The 25,450-nt window shown below is 39.7% G+C and overlaps 2 protein-coding genes and 1 pseudogene across 2 annotated transcripts; 2 read left to right on the forward strand and 1 right to left on the reverse strand.

Moving 5' to 3' along the window:
• On the forward strand, positions 1-945 carry LOC130829345 (olfactory receptor 10A3-like). Its single transcript, XM_057695746.1, has one exon. It carries the CDS (start codon positions 1-3, stop codon positions 943-945), a length of 945 nt encoding a protein of 314 aa, XP_057551729.1.
• Positions 946-12,407: 11,462 nt separating this feature from the next.
• On the forward strand, positions 12,408-13,352 carry LOC130829205 (olfactory receptor 10A3-like). Its single transcript, XM_057695480.1, has one exon. The coding sequence runs from the start codon at positions 12,408-12,410 to the stop codon at positions 13,350-13,352; it is 945 nt and encodes a 314-aa protein (XP_057551463.1).
• A 5,783-nt stretch (positions 13,353-19,135) lies between these two features.
• Positions 19,136-20,794, reverse strand: LOC130861331 (polypyrimidine tract-binding protein 1-like; annotated as a pseudogene).
• Positions 20,795-25,450: the final 4,656 nt, after the last annotated feature.

A 25,450-nucleotide genomic window follows, 5' to 3' on the forward strand; every position in this document is an offset into this window, starting at 1 on the left:
ATGAAAAGGCACAACCAAAGCTCTGTGGTTGAATTCATCCTCTTGGGCTTTTCTAACTTCCCTGAACTCCGAGAGCAGCTCTTTGGGGTGTTCTTGGTTGTTTACCTGGTGACTCTGATGGGAAATGCTGTCATTATAGTCATCATCTCCCTGGAACAGAGCCTCCACGTCCCCTTGTACCTGTTCCTCCAGAACTTGTCTGTGGTGGATATGAGTATCAGTGCAGTGATTATGCCTGGAATGCTGGTGGGCCTGTCCACTGAGAAAATGAGGATTTCTACAGCGGGCTGTTTTGCACAGATGTATTTCATACTTCTTTTTGGAGTGACCGAATGTTTTCTCCTGGGGGCAATGGCTTATGACCGATTTGCTGCAATCTGCTCTCCTCTGAGCTACCCAATGATTATGAATAAAAGAGTTTTCATGAAATTAGTAATGTTCTCATGGGTCTCAGGGATCTTGGTGGCTACTGTGCAGACCTCATGGGTTTTTAGTTTTCCCTTTTGTGGCCCCAATGAAATTAATCATATCTCTTGTGAAACTCCAGCAGTGCTAGAACTTGCATGTGCAGACACCTTTTTGTTTGAAATCTACGCATTCACTGGCACCATTATGACAGTTATGGCTCCCTTCTTGTTGATACTCTTGTCTTACATTCGAATTCTCTTTGCCATCCTGAGGATGCCATCAACCACTGGGAGGCAAAAGGCCTTTTCCACCTGTGCCTCCCACCTCACGTCTGTCACCCTCTTCTATGGCACAGCCAATATGACTTACTTACAACCCAAATCTGGCTACTCCCCAGAAACCAAGAAGCTGATGTCCTTGTCTTACTCACTTCTGACACCTCTGCTGAATCCACTGATCTACAGCTTGCGAAACAGTGAGCTGAAAAGAGCTGTGATGAAATTATGGCGAAGAAAAGTGGATTTACATACATTCTGACTGTGCTGAGAAGCCATGTGATATTTCGTCACTGCCTGACTGAACTCTATTTTAATGTAATATGGTGAAAATAGTTTACATTTCTTGATATTAATATATTTAATTTCTTGAGTTCCCCAAGTTTGAAACTACATCAGAAATCCCTGTGTCAATAGCATATTCACATGCATTTTCTATAGGTGCCTAAGTGTGATGACATATGATATAGCAATTTATCCATCTGTTCCTCTATCATGAACATTCGATAGTTACTGGATTATTGTCATTAGATGATACTTTAATGAGCAACTAGTTCCATATGTTCACAGGTACTGACATTTTATTTTTGTACGAAATAGTCGTCAGAGTGGGCCTGATGGGATGAAGAGTATGAGTGTTTATGAATTTTAGTAGCTCTTGCAGAATTCCTTTTCTTAATCGCTGTCAGTCCTTCAGATGGACCTGAAGGCCCACTCTGCCGCACTAATAGGGTGGAGATTCAAGAGACCAAGAAATAGATGAGATTTTAATTTCTGGAGTGAGCATCTGTTCCATGAATATGTAAACAAGGTGTAGTTATTTTGAGGAGGACAAACTCTTTTACATTATGGCTGCACACAGATTATAATTAAAAATGAGTTTTCTCTTATTATTCTTCCATGTATTTATCCAATGTTGGTGACCAGAGAACTCCATGGGAACTTCCTGAAGTTGCTTGATGTTATTAGAATTTTTGTCACTTGCAGACCACTGTTTTTAAGATTTTGGTAAATTTCGCTTTGTAGGACAAAAATGCCCCAGACAGCTTTCTTGTTCTCTATCTGCAGGGTTCAAAGCTATATAGTAACAACTGTAAAATTCTGTCATCCTTTGATTTATCAACTGTCATTCCTTCCTACATGACAATGCCTGAATCAATGCACTGGGTAGTATGTTTCCCTCCACAATTACATGATTCCAAGTCACCATTCCTGAAAGTTTTTGTCACTGAACTGACCTGTTGTGCCAGGAGATGTCTACACTTCGCAAATGAACAGGATCCACAAGGCCAGCCATGTGGTAAAGAGTCAGTCAGCAAACCCTATTTTACTGCCTGCTTTTGCTGACTACTTTGAACACTGTCTGTGCTGGCTGGGTTTTCTGGGAAGCAGACACTGAAATGGAGTTAGGCGTGCAAACTTCTGGAAAAGAAAAAACTTTTGAAACAAGACAGGGCAGGAGTGAACCTCGAATGCCAAGCAGGTCTGGCAAAGTCTTCTGGATCCCCAACAGGAAGCTCTGGATTATCCATTAAAGTTATCTTTGTGGATCAGAAGTGGTTAGATCCTTATTCAGTATATGACTCTGAGGAAAGTGTGGCCTTGGCAATCTTTTTTTTTTTTTAATAACTTTTATTGAGATACAGTTAACATACAATAAACTGCATATATTTAGAGTATACAATTTGGTATCCCAATCTCCCAATTCATTCCCCCCCAACCCTCCCAGCTTTCCCCAGTTGGTGTCCACATGTTTGTTCTCTACATCTGTGTCTCTATTTCTGCCTTGCAAACCAGTTGATTTGTACCATTTTTCTATAGTCTGCATATATGTGTTAATATACGTTATTTGTTTTTCTCTTTCTGACTCACTTCACTCTGTATGACAGTCTCCAAGTCCATCCATGTCTCTAGAAATGACCCAGTTTCCTTGCTTTTTACAGCTGAGTAATATTCCATTGTATATATGTACCACATCTTTTTTATCCATTCATCTGCTGATGGACATTTAGGTTGCTTCCATGTCCTGGCTATTGTAAATAGCGCTGCAGTGAACATTCGAGTGCATGTGTCTTTCTGAATTATGGTGTTCTCTGGGTATATGCCCAGGAGTGGGATTCCTGGGTCATATGGCAACTCCATTTTTAGTTTTGCAAGAAACATCCATACTGTTCTCCATAGTGGCTGTATCAATTTACATTCCCACCAACAGTGCAAGAGCATTCCCTTTTCTCCACACCCTCTCCAGCATTTACTGTTTGTAGAGTTTCTGATGATGCCCATTCTAACCCATGTGAGGTGATACCTCATTGTCGTTTTGATTTGCATTTCTCTAACAATTAGTGATGTTGAGCAGCTTTTCATGTGCCTCTTGGCCATCCGTATGTTGTCTTTGGAGAAATGCCTATTTAGGTCTCTGCCCATTTTTTGATTGGGTTGTTTGTTTTTTTGATATTGAGCTGGATGAAGTGTTTATATATTTTGGAGATTAGTCCTTTGTTGATTCATTTGCAAATATTTTCTCCCATTCTGAGGGCTGTCTTTTCGTCTTGCTTATAGTTTCCTTTGCTGTGCAGAAGCTTTGAAGTTTCATTAGGTCCCACTTATTTATTTTTGTTTTTATTTCTATTACTTTAGGGGGTGGATCAAAAAAGATCTTGCTGTTATTTGTGTCGAAGAGTGTTCTTCCTCTGTTTTCCTCTAGCAGTTTTATAGTGTCTGGCCTTACATTTAGGTCTTTAATCCATTTGGAGTTTATTTTTGTGTATGGTGTTAAGGAGTGTTCTAATCTCATTCTTTTACATGTAGCTGTCCAGTTTTCCCAGCACCACTTATTGAAGAGGCTGCCTTTTCTCCATTGTATATCCTTGCCTCCTTTGTCAAAGATTAGTTGAACATAGTTTATCTCTGGGCTTTCTATTCTTTCTATTCTATTCTATTAATCTATATTTCTGTTTTTGTGCCAGTACCATACTGTCTTGATCACTGTAGCCTTGTAGTATAGCCTGAAGACAGGAAGCCTGATTCCACCAACTCCGTCTTTCCTTCTCAAGATTGCTTTGGCTATTCGGGGTCTTTTGCGTTTCCATACAAATTGTAAAATTTCTTGTTCTAGTTCTGTGAAAAAAGGCCATTGGTAATTTGATGGGGATTGCATTGAATCTGTAAATTGCTTTGGGTAGCATAGTCATTTTCACAATGTTGATTCTTCCAATCCAAGAACATGGTATGTCCCTCCATCTGTTTGTATTGTCTCTGATTTCTTTCATTAGTGTCTTATAGTTTTCTAAGTACAGGTCTTTTACCTCCTTGGTTAGGTTTATTCCTAGGTATTTTATTCTTTTTGTTGCAATGGTGAATGGGATTGTTTCCTTAATTTCTCTTTCTGATCTTTCATTGTTCGTGTATAGAAATGCAATGGATTTCTGTGTGTTAATTTTGTATCCTGCAACTTTACCAAATTCATTGATTAGCTCAAGTAGTTTTCTGGTGGCATCTTTAGGATTTTCTATGTATAGTATCATGTCATCTGCGAACAGTGACAGTTTTACTTCTTCTTTTCCAATTTGGATCCCTTTGATTTCTTTTTCTTCTCTGATTACTGTGGCAAGGACTTCCAAAACTATGTTGAATAGTAGTGGCGAGAGTGGACATCATTGTCTTGTTCCTGATCTTAGAGGGAATGCTTCCAGTTTTTCACCATTGAGAATGATGTTTGCTGTGGGTTTGTCATATATGGCCTTTATTATGTTGAGGTAGGTTCCCTCTATGCCCACCTTCTGGAGAGTTTTTATCATAAATGGGTGTTGAATTTTGTCAAAAGCTTTTTCTGCATCTATTGAGATGATCATGTAGTTTTTATCCTTCAGTTTGTTAATATGGTGTGTCACATTGATTGATTTGCGTATATTGAAGAATCCTTGCATTCCAGGGATAAACTCCACTTGATCATGGTGTATGATCCTTTTAATGTGTTGTTGGATTCTGTTGGCTAGTATTTTGTTGAGGATTTTTGCATCTAAATTCATCAGTGATATTGGTCTGTAGTTTTCTTTTTTTGTAGTATCTTTGTCTGGTTTTGGTTGGCAATCTTGACCAATAAGAAGAAAGCTAGAGGCACCACACTTTCTGATTTCAAACTGTATTATAAACTATCCTAATCAAAACAGTATGGCGGGGCTTCCCTGATAGCACAGTGGGTAAGAATCTGCCTGCCAATGCAGGGGACATGGGTTTGATCCCTGGTCTGGGAAGATCTCACATGGTGCGGAGCAACTAAGCCCATGTGCCGCAACTACTGAGCCTGCGATTTAGAGCCTGCAAGCCACAACTACTGAGCCCACATGCTGCAACTACTGAAGCCCTCGCACCTAGAGTCTGTGCTCGCAACAAGAGAAGCCACTGCAATGAGAAACTGACACACCACAACAAAGAGTAGCCACCACTGGCCACAAGTAGAGAAAGTCTGTGTGCTGCAACAAAGACCCAACACAGCCAAAAATAAAATAAATAAATAAATAAATAATAAAATAAATCTTAAAGAAAAAACAGTATGGCATTGGTATAAAAAAAAAAGGCACATAGGTAAATGGAACACAAGAGAGAACCCAGAAATAATCTCATGCGTGTATGGTCAATTAATTTTCAAGCAGGACCCAAGAATGCACAAAGAGGAGACAGGATAGTTTCTTCAATAAGTGGTAGTGGGAAAATTGGATGTCCACATGCGAAAGAATGAAATTGGACCCCTATCTTACACTAAACACGAAAACAAACTCAAAATGGACTACAGACATGAATATAAGACCTGGAAGCAAAAGCTGCTAGAAGAAAATATAAGGGACAAACTCCTTGACACTGGTCTAAGCAATGGTTTCTTGAATTTGCAACAAAAGCAAAAACAACAAAAGCAAAAATTAACAAGCAGGACTACATCAAACTAAGAAGCTTCTGTATAGCAAAGGAATCCATCAGTGTAATGATAGACAGCCTGTGGAATGGGAGAAAATATTTGCAAATCATACATCCGATGAGGGGTTAACATCCAACATGTGCGAAGGGCTCACACAACTCCATAGGAAAACACAACCAATCTGGTTAAAAAATGGGCAGAGGAAGTGAATACACAATTTTACAAATAAGACATACAGATGGCCAACAGGTACACATACATGAGAAGGTGGTGAGTATCACTAATCACAAGGGAACTACAAATCAAAACCACAATGAGATCACTTCACATCTGTTGTAATGGCTCTCATCTAAAAGGCAAGTGATAAGCGCTGATGAGTATGTGGAGGAAAGGGAACACTTGTGCACTGTTGGTGGGAACATAAATTTATGCACGACTATGGAAAGCAGTATGGAAGTTCCTCAAAGAATTAAACCTAGTGCGAACACATGACCCAGTAATTCCGCTTCTGGGTATTTATTCCAAGGAAAGGAAATCACTGTCTCAAAGAGATAGCTGCACATGTTCACTGCAGCATTATTTACAATAGCCAAGACATCAAAACAACCTAAGTGTGTCTATCAACAGATGAATAGTTAAAGAAAATGTGGTATATACATACTTACACATTACATAATAGAACATTAATTAGCTTAAAAAAAGAAGGAAATCCTGTTATTGGTGACAAGTTGGATGGACCTTGAGGGCATATGCTGAATGAAATAAGTCAGACAGAGAAAGACAAATACTGTATGATCTCACTTCTATGTGTAATCTAAAATAATTGAATGGATAGAAACAGAGAACAGATGGTGATTGGCAGAGTTGAGGGTTGGGGAGTGGCAGAAATGGGTGAAGTTTGTGAAAAGGTACAAACTTCCAGTTATAAGGTAAATAAGGTCTGGGGAAGTAATATACAGCATGGTGATGGTAGTTAATAATACTATTTGTATATTTTATGTTGCTAAGAGAGTGCATCTTCAAAGTTCTCATCACAAGGAGAAATATAACTATGTGAGGTGATGGATGTAAACTAAACTTAATATGGTAATTATTTTGTAATATATACATGTATGAAAGCACTAAGTTGTAGACCTTAAACTAATACAATATTTCATGCTATTTATTTCTTGATAAAACTAGAAAAAAAATGAAACATTAAAAATAAATATAAATTAAGTATATATAATTCATTATTGCTAACTTAATATGCGTGAAGAATAGAAAGCATGGCTTGATGGAATCACCAGGAAAATGCAGCAAGGATGAAGAAAACCTAGTTTCCTCCCTAGAGTAATGGAAATGAAAACAAAAATAAATAAGTGGGACCTAGTGAAACAAAAGCTTCTGTACAGCAAAGGAAACTATAAACAAGACGAAAAGACAGCCCTCAGAATGGGAGAAAATATTTGCAAATGAATCAACAGACAAAGGACTAATCTCCAAAATATATAAACACTTCATCCAGCTCAACATCAAAAAAACAAACAACCCAATCAAAAAATGGGCAGGAGACCTAAGTAGGCATTTCTCCAAAGACAACGTACGGATGGCCAAGAGGCACATGAAAAGCTGCTCAACATCACTAATTGTTAGAGAAATGCAAATCAAAACGACAATGAGGTATCACCTCACATGGGTTAGAATGGGCATCATCAGAAACTCTACAAACAGTAAATGCTGGAGAGGGTGTGGAGAAAAGGGAATGCTCTTGCACTGTTGGTGGGAATGTAAATTGATACAGCCACTATGGAGAACAGTATGGATGTTTCTTGCAAAACTAAAAATGGAGTTGCCATATGACCCAGGAATCCCACTCCTGGGCATATACCCAGAGAACACCATAATTCAGAAAGACACATGCACTCGAATGTTCACTGCAGCGCTATTTACAATAGCCAGGACATGGAAGCAACCTAAATGTCCATCAGCAGATGAATGGATAAAAAAGATGTGGTACATATATACAATGGAATATTACTCAGCTGTAAAAAGCAAGGAAACTGGGTCATTTCTAGAGACATGGATGGACTTGGAGACTGTCATACAGAGTGAAGTGAGTCAGAAAGAGAAAAACAAATAACGTATATTAACACATATATGCAGACTATAGAAAAATGGTACAAATCAACTGGTTTGCAAGGCAGAAATAGAGACACAGATGTAGAGAACAAACATGTGGACACCAACTGGGGAAAGCAGGGAGGGTTGTGGGGGAATGAATTGGGAGACTAGGATTGCCATATGTACATTGCTAATAAGAAAAAAATATCAAATTGTACACATTAAATATATGCAGTTTATTGTATGTCAACTGTATCTCAATAAAAGTTCTTAAAAAAAAGAAAAGAAAAAGAAAACCTAGTTTTCTATACTGGTTCTGCCACATTCTAGATCTTTTATAATAATAATTTTGGAATCTCTTAAGGGTGAGTTATTTTGATAATAGTAGTAATAGACTTTACTTTCCCCCCTAATTTTGGTTTTTGTTTTCAGTTTTATTGCAAAGTATGTTATGTGTGTGACTGCCAAATATTTGCCTTTATGGATATTTTTCTTTCTGAGAAATAATGTTTGCAAAGATTCCAGGGATATTTTGGTAGGAAAATGTACAGTTAGCAAGGTAAAAGGTGTTCTTTCTGTCCCATAGTTACTCTCTCATTACACCTATTAACTGAAAATGTTATTATTAAAATGTTCCCATTTATATATCTTTGTTCTCTCTTTTCTTTGTTAATAACTGAGGAAGATATGTTAAATCTCTATCTTGATTTTTAAAAATAAACTTAGTACTATTGGTTTTGAATTACAGTTTGATATAAACCTCCCTTCCTTTTTATCCCCTTGCATGTATCTGGAATGCCTTTATCTGAAGTGTAATATACACATAGGAAAGAGTATAAATTATGACTCTATATCATGATGAAATCTCAAAACACTTCAATGGTTCAGAAGGCCCCTGTTTTGGGATTGATGAAGTTTGAATCATTCAAAGTACATATTAGGCAGGCCTCCCCATGTCTGGTGCACATGACTGGTTCCTACATGGGGTGTTATCCCACCATGGTGAATGACATGGGAGGGGTTTGTATTGGATTCTTTGATGAAAATCCAATCTCCTCCGCATAACTGGTACCTTTCCCACTGGACACAGATTGGATAGAATGAATCCCTAAGTGTTGTTGACAACCTCATTGCTGTCAGGAGGGGTGCGCTTCCTTGAGAATGGAACAACCTACTCCAGGAAAGCAGCAATAAGAAGTAGACAAAGGGAATCTACATTCCATCTTCATCATCCAGTTCTGGACAAAGCCAAGCCTGCAGATTCATTCATCTCTTCACTCTGTTGAGACTGAGCCCATGGCCTCTTTAATTGTACCAGACAGTTTAGACCCATCCTTGAGTCCCTTGATTTTCACAACTACTCAATGAGATCAGTAATGTTATGATTATTTTACAGAGAAAGTAATATAATGAGGGAAGTTAAAATGTTTGCTCAAATTATACAAACGAGTCCAGAACTTTTGATTTCCAGTTTAAAAATTCTATCTGAAATCATATGTAACGATGTTTTTCTAGAAAATTTTGAGTAGCTCTATATTTCTACTACAAATGATCAAACGTTCTTTGCGGATGGGTGGGAGGGTGCACATGCTTTTTATAAAGAGGCTTCCATCTACTTGCCTAAACTTGTTTCCTACCACTGCACAAACTGCACTTTCCATCCAATCATTCCTCCCCCTCTGCCTCACCTGCCTTTGCTCACACTCTGTCCCCACTGCTCTCTTCTTTCCTCATTTACAACCTTCATTCAGTCATTGTTTCTACCTCCTATTGAGAGATGTCATGGTGAAATTGAGTCTCTTGTGTAAGAGTGTTTATTCCCTGTAGGAATATGAGGGAGTGGTGCTCTGGGTTAGTCCTCTTGAGCTTTCTCACCTGAGGGCCCAAGTTCAAGCCTCTTTAGTGTATGCAAAAATATGAGAAAGAGTGTACAAGTTGATTGCAAGTTCTCCTGGGATGTGTTCTCTGAGGCATGAGGTTCAATGTCATATAATGTTCTAGCATCAGTGCACTGAATCACTGAGTTGTATTTATGAGAAGGTGGCTTCTGACTACAGGTAAAACTTCTGACAAAGTAGTGTGAACTTTAAATTGACAGATTCAATAGGTAAGAAAGTGAAGATTCTACTGTGTGCTTGTTAGTGGGTTTTCTATTTCTCTTTCATCTTCAACTGATAGTTGGAGATGCTGTTGAAGTGAAGTCTCAGTGTACAGGAATCACTAGACACAGATGAAACATTTGAGTCAGTAGACTCTTTGGTATTGATGCTGGCCAATTTCTTTTTTCTTTTCAGAGAAAAAATTGGGGCGATAATTAGAGGTGTAAGTACTTTTCATGCACTAATCATCAAATCTTTGAAGGCTGTCATTGGCAGGAACTTGGTAAATATGTTCAAGTCCAACCTTATTCAACTGGAAGCCTGAAATCCAGAGAAGGCAGTGATCTACCTAAGCATTCCATGTCAGAGAGTTATCAGGACAGCATTATGGTTTTCTAAGTTATAGAGGAAAGATAGATCATCTGTGGTCTGTTGCTCTTTCCATCATGAACATTTTGTTCCATATATGCTTTTAATCAGTCCTTTAAAGGTTTTCCACTTTGTTTATATGATGCTCTAAACTTTTTAATTTTCAAAACCTATTTACGTTTAAAATTTGTAGCTGAATAGACACTGTTCTTTCTCCCCATTAGAAATGAGTTTAAATATGTGATCCTGCAGAGTCTATTTATTAATTTAGGAGATTTTGACAGCCAAAATATAATTATTATGGTTAATACAGACATTTGATATCAATACATGACTATGGCTGAACTCAGAAATGTCAACTTACCTTGTACTGTCTGCTAATATTCTAATAATCTGTATACAAGATGTCATTTCTTGTCTTCAGCTTGTTGTGTCTTTCAGTCTTCTTGGGTTCCTCCTCTCCCACAGTTAATTGATTTTCAAAACATCACACAAAGCTAGCAGGCCTTCATTCTAGTGCTAAATTGTCATTGAAAACACTTTCACTTGAGCAAGTCAGCCTTCCTCCTCCTGTCTCCCTCCTGTCAATTGCCCATCCACCCCCTACTTCTCGTGATGTAGTTGTTCATGTTCACTCCTCATTCAGAAGTAATCTTTCCCTCATTGAAATGTCTAAAACCCTTGTTCCCCAATAGTGTTTGTATTGATTTTACTTTTCATGTACATATAACATTCCTTAAAGGTGGAGTCTGCATTTTCCTAATTTTTGTTTCCATTTATTCAAGAAAAAATTGGTTTAGTATTTGTTAAGGCTCAGAGGTTGTTGTAGGCATTGTGAATACAAAACATAATCTTTGCTTTCTTGGAGTTTATGTTTACTGAAAGAGTTAGTTTATATATATATATATATATAAATATATAGAATGTCAGTAGGAGATAATGAAAAAAAAATAGAGCATGGTATGAGAGATAGGAGTTAAAAGTACTGGGTTGGGGAGTGAAATCTTAATTCCCATTCTAGGTGTTGAGATTTCCTATTTCTTGAGCTCTGGTATCCAAGGTATGCCTGAGAGTATAGAAGCTAAAAATCGTAGGTACTCAATCAGTGTTTGTTGAATAATTAATGATTAATTGCACAATTTGATGAGAAATTTAATAGGGGGAAGAGAGAAGAAAGGAAGGGAGAGAGAGAGGAAACTTTAAAATTATAGGTATAAAGACTAAAACATGGGCATTTTCTTAAATCATCATGGTCAGAAGGATGCACCATGGAAAATTGACATCCCCAAATTTCTCTTCTGGGCAAATCCCAATCTATTTGGCCAGGAAGAGTCTGGGCAAAAATCTATAAGTCTGTAATTAATTCACATAGTTACAGATCACCTAAAGTAGGAACATCTAAAATAAATCCTCTTTGTGTGTTTCTGTAGTGTTGTCACATTTAACCAAGCCACACACAGTCCTTTTGAACTAAGGAATACTTACGTTAGTTTTATATTTTCTTTGTGGTACTTAGAATTATTAGATTTTTATTAATTTTGGGGGATATATTTTTCGATTTTGTCACTTTTTGATACTTTAATTTTTAAAAATTTTAAACTTTAATCCATTCATTTTTATATTGTGTTAAAATATACGTAACATGAAATTTACCATTTTTTATGTGTACAGTTCCATTGTAGTTTTTATTGAATTTCTGTACTTGTGAAATTTCAAATTGTCTCATCGGTTCCATTTTCAAAAATCTTTAAATCTTTCCTAGTGCAGAGCCTTTTGAGTGAAATGAGGAGAGCTCTAGCCCACATTTTTTTCCTCTTATGTTCCTGCTTTCTAATCAGTACAAGCAAACCTGAGCCCAGACTTTTATTTTTTGTAGTCTTTAACTTCATATTTATATAAAGTTGGGAAAATAGATGATACCTTTAGCAATGTTCCATGAATGGGATCTAAGTTACAAAATATTTCTATTTGCTTTAACACTAAATTTAATTTTTAAAACACATAGTGTACAAGCTGCAATAAAACTTTGATATTATTTTGTACATATCAGACAAGATTTCTGAGCTACAATAATTGACCATCTCCAAAATTGCCAAGCTAAATTTCTATCAGCATGGGCTCCTCTTTAAATCTTCTGCCAATTTTGTTTGGGGTAAATGCAGATGGTGACAGAGTTATTGGATTGTGACTTTGTACTTTATAAACTATGTTCATGAAAATAATATATGCTCCACTGTTGACATGAAAAGGCACAACCAAAGCTCTGTGGTTGAATTCATCCTCTTGGGCTTTTCTAACTTCCCTGAACTCCGAGAGCAGCTCTTTGGGGTGTTCTTGGTTGTTTACCTGGTGACTCTGATGGGAAATGCTGTCATTATAGTCATCATCTCCCTGGAACAGAGCCTCCATGTCCCCTTGTACCTGTTCCTCCAGAACTTGTCTGTGGTGGATATGAGTATCAGTGCAGTGATTATGCCTGGAATGCTGGTGGGCCTGTCCACTGAGAAAATGAGGATTTCCATTTTGGGCTGCCTTGCACAGATGTATTTCATACTTCTTTTTGGAGTGACCGAATGTTTTCTCCTGGGGGCAATGGCTTATGACCGATTTGCTGCAATCTGCTCTCCTCTGAGCTACCCAATGATTATGAACAAAAGAGTTTTCATGAAATCAGTAATGTTCTCATGGGTCTCAGGGATCATGGTGGCTACTGTGCAGACCTCATGGGTTTTTAGTTTTCCCTTTTGTGGTCCCAATGAAATTAATCATCTCTTCTGTGAGACTCCCCCAGTGTTAGAGCTTGCCTGTGCAGACACGTTTTTGTTTGAAATCTACGCATTCACTGGCACCATTATGACAGTTATGGTTCCCTTCTTGTTGATACTCTTGTCTTACATTCGAATTCTCTTTGCCATCCTGAGGATGCCATCAACCACTGGGAGGCAAAAGGCCTTTTCCACCTGTGCCTCCCACCTCATGTCTGTCACCCTCTTCTATGGCACAGCCAATATGACTTACTTACAACCCAAATCTGGCTACTCCCCAGAAACCAAGAAGCTGATGTCCTTGTCTTACACGTTGCTCACACCTCTGCTGAATCCACTGATCTACAGCTTGCGAAACAGTGAGCTGAAAAGAGCTGTGATGAAATTATGGCGAAGAAAAGTGGATTTACATACATTCTGACTGTGTTGAGAAACCATGTGATATTTGGTCTTGCCTGACTGCACTGTACTTAAATTTAATAATGGTGAAAATAGTTTACATTCCTTGATATGAATATATTAATTTTTTGAGTTCTCCAAGTTTGAAAATATATCAGGGTAATAAATCTCTTTAGATAGTGTATTCATACTCATTTTCCATTGATGCATAACTTTGATAACATATAACAATTTATTTATCATTTCTTCTATTATGAACATCCATGTTGTAACTGGCTTACTGTCATTAAGATGAAACTTTAATAAACAAGTAGATCCATATGTTGATATGTATTGACATTTTATTTATGTATGATAGATTCCTCACACTGGGCTTGATGGGATGAAGAGTATGGTTATAGATCTCAATAGCTATTGCAGAATAACTTTTCAAAATCATTGTAACTTCTTAGACCGATTTGAAGTCCCACTCAGGTGCACTATTGGAGTAGATCTTCAAGAGACCAATAAATAGATGAGATTTAATTTCTAGAATGAAAATCTATTCCCTGAATATGTAAAGAAAATTGAGTTATTTTGGGAAGACCAAACTGTTCTACTTAAGGGACTCACACAGATTATAATTCAAAACAGGGTTTCCTGTTTGTTTTTTTCCACATATTATTTAATGTTGGTGATTAGGAAACTCCACGGGAACTTCCTGAAGTCTCACTTGGTAATATTGGTATCTTTTTCTCTTGTAGACCATTGTTTTTAGGACATTTGATAAATTTCCCTTTGTAGGCCTAAAATGCCCCAGATAACTTTCTTATAAACAATAGATGATTTTTTTTCCCTATGGGAACCAATATGATAAATATTTGTTCATATTTTCAATGATCTATAAGTCACATCACTAACTTGTGACCTTTGCAGCATGAATAATTTCTCATCTTGCAACATTTGGATGATTTAATGTTTGCTTCCAATTTTAATGTTGCTACTGTGAATAGAGAGAGACCCTTTCATTGAATCTACATCACATGAGCTCCTACTATCCTTAGTTTCTGCTCCAGAGATAGTAGTAAATTGGCAAAACACCCTTTGCATTTGAAGCTTTTATTCAGTTGTGGGAAAAAACAGTTTTTATTGACAACTATCTCTGCTAAAAATGAGAAGTAAAGGTGCAAACCTGATTGGGTTTCTACAGAAAGAAATTGTATTATCAGAGGGTTGAGTAATATTTGATTGTTGTACAACATTGTTTTCAACATTGCATTAAGGAGACCTTTGCAAATTCTATCATTAGAATCTTCTTTTGGTTTCCTGAAATTTCCTTCTTGTAGTTCTCAGAGGTACAAATTAAATGAGGTCTCTCAGGGAAATAAACTTGAAACTCAGAAAGCCTAAAAACTAAGCCAAATCCATAGCTTCATTTTGATTTTGGTACTTTGTTTTATTTGTTTATTCATTCATCGATTCAACAAGTTTTGTCAAGGTGACTACTAATGCGACTGTTTCTGAGGAAATACAGTCTCTGCCTTTGATCATTTCCGAGTTTATTAGCAGATCACTGACTGGAAGATCCCCAAAACCACACTGTACCTGTGTCTCCTTCCCAGGAAAGGAAAAGAAGTTGAACTACCAAGGTTCAAGGTTTGATTTCATATGTGATGATTTCAGAGTCACATTGTTTCTCCACTTGGTACTAATTGTGACAAAGACAGCCAGTCCCAAGTACCCAGTTTATAATTCTGTTCCTAAAAGAAGTAATTCTGACAATATCAGCTTCAATCTCATGGTAGCTAGTAAGACTGATATTTGAAATCAGGCTTTCCTGGCCTTGTAGGTGAACCAAGATTTCCACCCACAAGCAATGTAGGGGGGAAAATGGTGAACTTTCAAAAGGTGAAGATTAGGATGTCTCTCCTTACTTAAAATATCTCAGATTGTTTCTGCTGCAGTTAGGAAAAAAAATCAACACGGCTGTGGGGTCCAGCTTGATTTGGCCCCTGACCATTCTTCCTACTACCTCATGCTACACTTCTGCCCACTCACAGTCATTCACTCACCTCCTCATTTTGGTACAAGGTCTGCTTTCAGTTTTACGAAGTCACTATTCTCATTCTGGCCTGGAGCTGTCAAAACATGCCTTTCTCCACATCTGATATGTTTCTCACTCCACTTTCCAACTAACTAATTCTTATTCCTTCTTTATATTCCCCTTAAAGTATGTCCTTTCCTTGAGATGACCATCCTTGACTCCCCAAACCCCAGCTTCCCTGCCAACATTACTCTCCCTCTGAACACTCTCTCCTTTCTGCATAGCCCATTATTTAAATTTTCTTTAATACAGCAGAATGGGATTTTCTTCTCCTAGTGGTAGCTTGCACCCAGTTGCCCAGAGAACAAACAGGAATGTTTGTAATGTCACATAGGTGGGGAAGCACAGACATCCTTAGTTTAGTAGGATTAATGTAAGAAGTATGCTTCGAAGAAGTTAATCTTCACAGCATAAAATCTGTTTTTTTTTTTTCACATTTCTTTCTAAAACCAGGCCATCTTCATTTTCCTTACCTCTGAAGTGTTCCACCTGTCCTCCTTCCCCAACAGTGGGAAGCAGAAGAGAACATGGGAGAATGCAGAAAAGCACCTACACTGGGGTAGCATCTTGTGGGAGAGGGTCTAACAGGTCCCTCTGATGACCATGGAGTTGGTCATGTACTGTCCCCTGAGACTCTAGCCTATGACCCACAGATGTGGCTTAGAGACTTTAGAGGAGCTGCTGCTGAGTCTTTCCCCCTGTGGATTTTGTACCAGTTTGAAATATGTGCATAAAACATGGCTTGGCTTTTCTATTATTTTCACTTCTGCATTTATAGTTGCATGGCTAATCTTAGGTGCATTTTGTAGATTCCACCTCTGTTGTTTCCTTTATAGTGGTCATATTAGCTTGAGCTTTCCTTACATATTTAAATGTATGATCTGTTTAATGTTTAGTTGCCACACTCCATAATATAAGGTCTATGAGGGCAGTGACTGTATGAATTTCTTCACCCCTGTGTTCCACCTGCTTCACACAGTGTCTGGGATAGAACAGGTGCTAAAGAATACTTTTCTAACCAATAGGAAGATGGTAGTATGAGGCAAGATGTTAGTCTCAAGTGTTGGAGCTGACCTAGAGGATGGGAAGGCACAAGAGGTAAGCAAGTGCTGACAGTAGAACAGTTGGCAGGACGAAACCTTAGGTGGGATCTGATGGGAAGTGGGTTGAAGAATTGTTTAATCAACTATTTTTTTGCATCTATGTCCAAGTTACCTAGAATGCTGTGTTTGTTGTATTCAACCCTCTGATGATGAGCTCATGTCAATAAAGTGGTTTGATCAGGGGGATCACAAGATATTAGGAATCTCATGATATGTTGGTGTAGCTAGTTATAGGGGATATTCTCTTTCTGAGTTCAATTATGACATGTTTGTCATAAGTTCCTTTATCTTAAAAATCAACCTGAGTATTTTAGAGACTATGTGATATTTGATTCACCGTATTATAAACACAAGAAGTAGTAGTTTCAACCTTGTTGAATTCCTCTCCTGATGGGAACTGTTACTCCTGAAGTAACCCTATGTACTATCCCAACATTTAGGGGAGCCATTTACATTCTCTTTGAGTTCAAAGCTGGTAGTTACCCATAGTTCTAGATGGTCCCCAGACTGACAGACAACTTGACATATGTATTCAGAGAGTTTGTGTAGGAGACTTGTATTCTTCAGGTGCATAGATAGATAGATACATAGATAGGTAGATAGATAGATATTATAGATAGATAGAGAGATCGAGGCCAGTGCTTAATTATTGCCAACAGAACATGCCTAACACCAGGTGGCTGAGTCATTTTATCTACTCGATTGAATATTAATGTGGGACACAAAGACCATCACACTTTATGCTTACTCCATACGTCCATCTATGTGTATCTACCTTAAATCTCGCTGCCAAGCTTCCTTTCTTTTTTTGCCAAACCAAGCTAACAAAATCTCCTTGACCAGTCTTTTGTATAGTACTAGCCGCCTGATCCAGTGCCCTAAGGTTGCAGTATCATGGGTTTTCATGATCCTTTCATGACCAACTAGATCTTGCAGCTCCTGTGTGATACAGTCCCTTTTTTCCTTACCTGGCCTAATATCGACTGCGTTTTGTAGTGACTTAACTCTGTGCAGAAGTGAAGGTAGTTCGTGATGTGTGCACCTTTATGTAGTCTTCCTGCTGTTAATGGGGAGGGATTGGCCAGTTCTGCAGCACCAGAAAGTTCAGAGATATCTTGGAGGGAAAGACCTTGGAGATATTCATCCAGATTTCCCATTCCATGTGTCAAGGCCTTAGACTTTTTCCAACTCTGGCTCCAAGCTTGGTATAACAGACCTTCCTTGGTTAAGCATTGAATTATCTTTGAAGTTCAGCCATTCTGACAATTGAACTTTAGATTTGAACTTCAGCTTTCTCTGCTTGGCCACAGCAAGAGATGAGGGTTCTTGTGAACTACTGAAAGACTCTTTGGCTCTCACAGTTAGGTTTTTTTGTAGTTATTGTTGTTATAAAATTGTTTCAATTCAGTTCTCTCCACATTACAAGCCGTGGTGGGCAGTGGCCTGCCCTGCTCCTTAAAATACTGAGCCTGTAATTGCTGTTATCAAAATATACATCTGTGTCACCATAAAAAACTGCAATTGCTACCCCTCACGTCTTACAACAGTCATAAAAAATTATAGCTATTTACACCCTTGTTCCACTCCGACGTGGCAACTCGAGGCCCAGGCCCGGAGCGAAGAGCGGCCAGCACAGGGCCTGCATGGGAGGCCCCTTGGCCCGGTGAGGGCAGGACGAGGTGGCGAAGACTGCAGGCTCTTGTCCCACCTCCTGGGGTCCCAGCATTAGAGGCAAACAAAAAACAGAAACGAAACTTTGGTCCAAAATTTGCAGGAAAAAAGAAACCCAGGAAGTTTGAGTGCGTGTCCTCCAGCACATAGGACAATCAGGTGTTGGGCATTGGGAGGTCACAGACACGTAGGTCCTGCTGTGTCTGCCCTGGAAACCAGATCCTGTCCTGCGACTCAGTGACAAGGTCATACCACAAGGAGAAAATTTAAGATACGCTCATACCATTTTTATCATCTTGCTATATAAAAAGTTATTTAAAACCATTTCTTTTGCATAGAGATGAAGATTAGAATATTTGGTCAACTGGAAATATTGCTAGGTACAGGCATCTGCAGCTGCATCAAAGCATAGCACAGATTACTGTGGAGACGAAGCTGGAGAAGCCACGGGGAGGGGCCCTAGGGCGGGGCTGGGGAGCGAATCACACACTTGATTAAAGGATTGGGGTGGCGGCCACACCCCGCCGCCCGCAGCCTCCCACCACCGCAGGCACTGGATCCCATGGGAGGCTGACCCCGCAGGCCCCCAAATCCCTACAGGTCTGCTACCCCGAAGAAGGCCCTGCCCAAGCAGTAGGTGTAAGGCACAAGAAAGCCAAGTCCAGGTTTGGGAGCGCCTGCCACACAGGCTGCAGAAGGCAAGCGCAAGGGGCCAGGGGCAGGCTGTGCCTCCCTACTGTCACCAAGAGCCAGAGGCTGGCACCCCACTTCCCCAAGGTGCGTAAGTGAATTAGATTTAATTTCTTTTAAAAACAGGTAAACCGATTTCCCTTAAAAAAAAAATCTCTGCTCTTTTAAGGTCACTTCAGATCCTTTTTAAAGTGGCTTTTTTTCTGGAATGGAGGAAATTGTTGCTGGGTGCCTGGCAGGCAGGTCCTTGGTGGTGGCCTAGATGGTGGACTTGGAGAAGGACACCCGCAGGTGGTGGTTCTCACCCAGGTTGTGGTTGTGCAGGCCGGTGAGCGCCAGGATGGCCTCTTCCACCTAGCCCATCTGGATCAGCGCCATCTTCCCGTCTGGAAGAACTTGAACCCTTTGATGATCCCGCCATTCGTGGAGCAGAGAATCTTGAGGTTGTCCTTGGAGATGCAGGGCGGTATGTTGGAGAGGTGCAGTGTGGCTGAGGGCGGGAAGATGTTCTGGAAGTTCTTGGAGCCAGGCTTCTTGAAGCGGTGCAGGGGCGAGTTGCTGTAGTCCTTGGTCAGGCCCTGGTCCTCCTGGCCCTCACGGGCCAGCTGCACATTCTGGTGCTTGGAGAGCATGATGCGCACAGGCTTCCCGTGCAGCTTGTGCAGGTTGAGGTGGCTCGTGGCCCCCTGGGTCTGGCTCCCGTCGGCTATCTGCACCAGGGCGTTTTCCATGTTGAACAGGATCTTCACGCTCTGCACAGTGTCATACACGCCAAAAAGAATAAAGAGGCTTTGGGGCATGACTCTCTGGGGGGTTGCTGACCAGCAAGACAGAGTTTCCTGCCCCTGCCAGGCCCAGGATGGTCATCACACCCACCGCTGCAAGCTGCTGCTGCCGCCGGGATAGCCGGAGGAGCCAGAGCCCTGTGCACATTTCAGACAGAGAGGCCTGCGGCTTGAGGAATTGCAAAGGTGGGAGGGAAACCAGCTCCTGCATATGGAAAGGCTAACATCATACCAAGCGCACCAAAGGCTACGGCCATGGTCTGGTCCAGTGAAGGCTGGCTGTCACCAGACAGCAGATTCGGGCGCGTGTATTCACAGCTCATGTCATTGTTGTACTTGACGTTGAGGCTGGTGATCTTGGAGAAGTCGATGCGCAGGGTGCAAGCAGGCGTTGCAGATGTTCTGGCTGTCCAGCTACAGCTTGGCATGCTGGGCGCTCATGGGCTTGTTGTGCTGCAGCAGCGCCTCTAACTGGTTGTTCTTGGTGAAGGTGATGATCTACAGGACAGTGCTGAACTTGGAGAAGATCTGGTGCAGCACGTCCAGGGTCACCGGGTGGAAGACGTTCTCCACGATGATCCTGAGCACTGGGCTCTGGTCCACCATCGCCATCCCTGCATCCACCGCTGCAGCTGAGGTGACCAGGGCCATGTTTCCTGACTGGACCGAGTTCACTGTCTGCAGGGCCGCCTGGGCCCACGCCTGGTTGGGCAAGCTGTCCATCTTGAGCACCTTGTGGTTGGAGAACTGGATGAAGATGGGCTGGCCGTGCAGCACGGGTATCACTTCTGTGTGGTAGTTCACCATGGTGTTGGCAGCCTCCTCCGTGTTCAGCTCGATGAAGGCCTGGTTCTTCCCTTTAAGCATCAGGAGATTGGTGACCTTACCGAAGGGCAGCCCCAGGGAGATGACCTCCCCCTCGGTGACATCACTGGGAAGCCTCCGGATTGGATCACCCTGGAGGGCATGCCTGCGCTCCTGCTTTCCCCCTTGAACTTCTACTGTCGTTTCCATTTGCTGTGGAGGCCGAGTTGCTGCTCATGATAAAGGGTCTGTTAGTGACACAGGCAGAGAAGAACTTGTCAGATCTCCACTTTGTACCAACTGCTATGTCTGGGATGACGGCATTCATTGCACACACAGGAGATCCTCGGGGGATGGAGTGGAGGCGCCGAAATCTCACAGTTACTTTTAGTGTTGTTAGTTGCACATAGCTTGCTTGCTTGCTTTTTTTTTTTTTTTTGCACATATCTTCCTTGATATCTATCCTTAGGGATCAAAGCAATATAATAACAACTGTATAATTCTATCATCCTTTGATTTATTAACCCCCATTCCTTCCCACATGTCAATACCTGAATCACTGCGCTGGCTGGTACAGTTCCCTCCACAATTACATGGTTCCAAGTCACCATTCCTGAAAGCTTTTGTCACTGAACTTCCCTGTTGTGCCAGGAGATGTCCACACTTCACATGAATGGGATCCACAAGGCCGGCCAGATAGTAAAGATTCAGTCAGCAAACCCTATTATACTGCCAGCTTTTGCTGACTACTTGGAATACTGTGATGCCTGGGTTTTCGGGGAAGCAGACACTGACATGGAGTTAGAAGTGCAAACATGTAGAAAAGAAAACAATTCTGAAACAAGATTGGGCAGGAGTAAACCCCAAATGCCAAGCAGGTCTGGCAAAGTCTTCTGGAACCCCAACAGGGAGCTCTGGATTGTCTATTAAAGTTATCTTTGTGGATCAGAGATGGTTAGATCCTTATTGAGTAGTTGACTCTGAGGAAAGTGTGGTCTTGGCAATCTTGACCAACAAGAAGAAAGCTAGAGGCACCACACTTTCTGATTTCAAACTGTATTATAAAGTATCGTAATCAAAACAGTATGGTATTGGTATAAAAAAAGACACACAGGCAAATGGAACACAGGAGAGAACTCAGAAATAAACTCATGCATGTGCAGTCAATTAACTTTCAAGAAGGAGCCAAGAATGCACAATGGGGACAGGATAATTTCTTCAATAAATGGTAGTGGGAAAATTGGATGTCCACAAGCAAAAGAATAAAATTGGACCTCTATCTTACACTAAACACAAAAACCAACTTAAAATGGACTACAGACATGAATGTAAGACCTGAAAGCAAAAGCTCCTAGAAGAAAATATAAGGGACAAACTCCTTGACATTGGTCTTGGCAATGCTTTCTTGAATTTGCAACGAAAGCAAAAACAACAAAAGCAAAAATTAACAAGCGGAACTACATCAAGCCAAGAAACTTCTGCATAGCAAAGGAGCCCATCAGTGTAACGATAGACATTCTCAATGGAATGGGAGAAAATATTTGCAAATCGTATATCTGATTAGGGGTTAATATCCAAAATATATAAAGGGCTCACACAACTCAATAGGAAATCACAACCGATGTGATTAAAAAATGGGCAATCGGAAGTTAATGGACAGTTTTCCTAAGAAGACATACAAATGGCCAACAGGTACATGAAAAGGTGGTCAATATCTCTAATCACAAGGGAACTACAAATCAAAACTACAATGAGGTCACTTCATGCCTGTCGTAATGGCTCTTATCTAAAAGGCAAGTGATAAGTGTTGATGAGGATGTAGAGGAAAGGGAACCCTGGTGCACTGTTGTGGGAATGTAAATTGATGCACAACTATGGAAAGCAGTATGGAGGTTCCTGAAAGAATTAAACCTAGTACTAACATGTGACCCAGTAATTCCACTTCTGGGTATTTATTCTAAGGAAAGGAAATCACTGTCTAAAAGAGATAGCTGCCCATGTTCACTGCAGCATTATTTACATTAGCCAAGACATCAAAACAACCTAAGTGTCTCTATCAGCAGATGAATAGTTAAAGAAAATGTGGCGTACACATACTTACACACATACATAATAGAACATTAATTAGCTTAAAAAAAGAAGGAAATCCTGTCATTGGTGACAACTTGCATGGACCTTGGGGGTATTATGCTGAGTGAAATAAGTCAGACAGAGAATGACAAATACTGTATGATCTCACTCCTATGTGGAATCTAAAATAATTGAACGGATAGAAACAGAGAACAGATGGTGATTGGCATAGTTGAGAGGTTGGGAGTGGGGGAAATGGGTGAAGTTTATGAAAAGGTACAAACTTCCAGTTATAAGATAAATAAGGTCTGGGGAAGTAACGTACAGCATGGTGACTGTAGTTAACAGTACTGTAGTGTACACTCATAAATTGCTAAGAGAGTTCATCTTCAGAGTTATCACAAAAAAACAATTGTAACTGTGATGTGATGGATATGAACTAAATTTACTGTGGTAATTATTTTGTAATATATAGATGTATGAAAACACTAAGTTGTAGACCTTAAACTAATACAATATTTCATGCCAATTCTTGATAAAACTAGAAAAAATATAAAACATTAAAAAATAAATATAAATTAAGTATATGTTACTTATTGCTAACAATATGCATAAATATAAAAAGCATGGCATTTTGGAATCACTAGGAAAATGCAGCAAAGGTTAAGAAAATCTAGTTTGCTATACTGGATCTATCACATCCTAGATCTTTTATAATAATAAAATAAATTTGGGATATTTTAAGGATCAGTTATTATAGCAATAGTAGTAATAGACTTTACTTTCCACCCTAATTTTTGTTTCTGTTTCATTTTTGTTTTATTGCAAAGCATGTTATGTGTATGACTGCCAAATATTTGCCTTTATTGATATTTTGTTCTAACAATCAATTTTTGCAAAGATTCAAGACATATTTTTGTTGGAAAATGTATAGTTAGCAAGGTAAAAACTGTTCTTTCTGTCCCATAGTCACTCTCTCATTGCACGTTAAATCAAAACGTTAATATTAAAATATTCCCATTGATATGTCTGTTTTTGATTTGCTTTGTCAGTAATTGAGGAAGATAAGTTAAATCTCTAGTTTGATTTTTTTTTTCAGGAACTTTTATTGAGATATAATTGACATACAATAAACTGCATATATATATATATATTTTTTTTTTTTTTTGGGGGGTACACCAGGTTCAATCATCTGTTTTTATACATATATTCCCGTATTCCCTCCCTTCCTTGACTCCCCCCCCCCAAGTCCCCCCACCCTCCCTGCCCCAGTCCTCTAAGGCATCTTCCATCCTCGAGTTGGACTCCCTTTGTTATACAACAACTTCCCACTGACTATTTTACAGTTGGTAGTATATATATGTCTGTGCTACTCTCTCGCTTCGTCTCAGTTTCCCCTTCACCCCCCGCCCCCTCCCATACCTCGAGTTCTCCAGTCCATTCTCTGTATCTGCTTCCTTGTTCTTGTCACTGAGTTCATCAGTACCATTTTTAGATTCCGTATATGTGAGTTAGCATACAATATTTGTCCTTCTCTTTCTGACTTACTTCACTCTGTATGACAGATTGTAGTTCTATCCACCTCATTACATATAGCTCCATCTCATCCCTTTTTATAGCTGAGTGATATTCCATTGTGTATATATGCCACATCTTCTTTATCCATTCATTTGTTGATGGGCATTTCGGTTGCTTCCATGTCCTGGCTATTGTAAAGAGTGCTGCAATAAACATTATGGTACAAGTTTCTTTTGGGATTATGGTTTTCTTTGGGTATATGCCCAGGAGTGGGATTACTGGATCATATGGTAGTTCTATTTGTAGTTTTTTAAGGAACCTCCAAATTGTTTTCCATAGTGGCTGTACCAACTTACAGTCCCACCAACAGTGCAGGAGAGTTCCCTTTTCTCCACACCCTCTCCAACATTTGTGGTTTCCAGACTTTGTGATGATGGCCATTCTGATTGGTGTGAGGTGATACCTCATTGTGGCTTTGACTTGCATTTCTCTGATGATGAGTGATGTTGAGCATCTTTTCATGTGTTTGTTGGCCATCTGTATGTCTTCTTTGGAGAAATGTCTATTTAGGTCTTCTGCCCATTTGTGGATTGGGTTATTGGCTTTTTTGGTATGAAGCTGCATGAGCTGCTTGTATATTTTGGAGGTTAATCCTTTGTCCGTTGTTTCATAGGCAATTATTTTTTCCCATTCTGAGGGTTGCCTTTTAGTCTTGTTTATGGTTTCTTTTGCTGTGCAAAAGCTTTTAAGTTTCATGAGGTCCCATTTGTTTATTCTTGATTTTATTTCCCTGATTCTAGGAGGTGGGTCAAAAAGGATGTTGCTTTGATGGATGTCATAGAGTGTTCTGTCTATGTTTTCCTCTAGGAGTTTGATAGTGTCTGGCCTTACATGTAGGTCTTTAATCCATTTGGAGTTTATTTTTGTGTATGGTGTTAGGAAGTGTTCTAATTTCATTCTTTTACATGTTGCTGTCCAATTTTCCCAGCACCACTTATTGAAGAGGCTGTCTTTTTTCCATTGTATACTCGTGGCTCCTTTGTCAAAGATAAGGTGCCCATATGTGTTTGGGCTTACTTCTGAGTTCTCTATTCTATTCCATTGATCTTCCTTTCTATTTTTGTGCCAGTACCATACTGTCTTTTTTTTTTTTTTTTTTTTTTTATTATTTTATTTTATTTTTTTTGGGGGTACACCAGGTTCAATCAACTGTTTTTATACACATATCCCCATATTCCCTCCCTTCCTTGACGCCCCCCCCTCGATTCCCCCCCACCCTCCCTGCCCCAGTCCTCTAAGGCATCTTCCATCCTCGAGTTGGACTCCCTTTGTTATACAACAACTTCCCACTGACTATTTTACAGTTGGTAGTATATATATGTCTGTACTACTCTCC

Source organism: Hippopotamus amphibius, chromosome 9 (assembly GCF_030028045.1).
Source record: "Hippopotamus amphibius kiboko isolate mHipAmp2 chromosome 9, mHipAmp2.hap2, whole genome shotgun sequence".
Classification (NCBI taxonomy): Eukaryota; Metazoa; Chordata; class Mammalia; order Artiodactyla; family Hippopotamidae; genus Hippopotamus; species Hippopotamus amphibius.

What these genes read in the sequence shown, in the direction of transcription:
- LOC130829345 (XM_057695746.1), top strand. Translation starts at nt 1, where the DNA reads ATGAAAAGGCACAACCAAAGCTCTGTGGTTGAATTCATCCTCTTGGGC.
- LOC130829205 (XM_057695480.1), top strand. Translation starts at nt 12,408, where the DNA reads ATGAAAAGGCACAACCAAAGCTCTGTGGTTGAATTCATCCTCTTGGGC.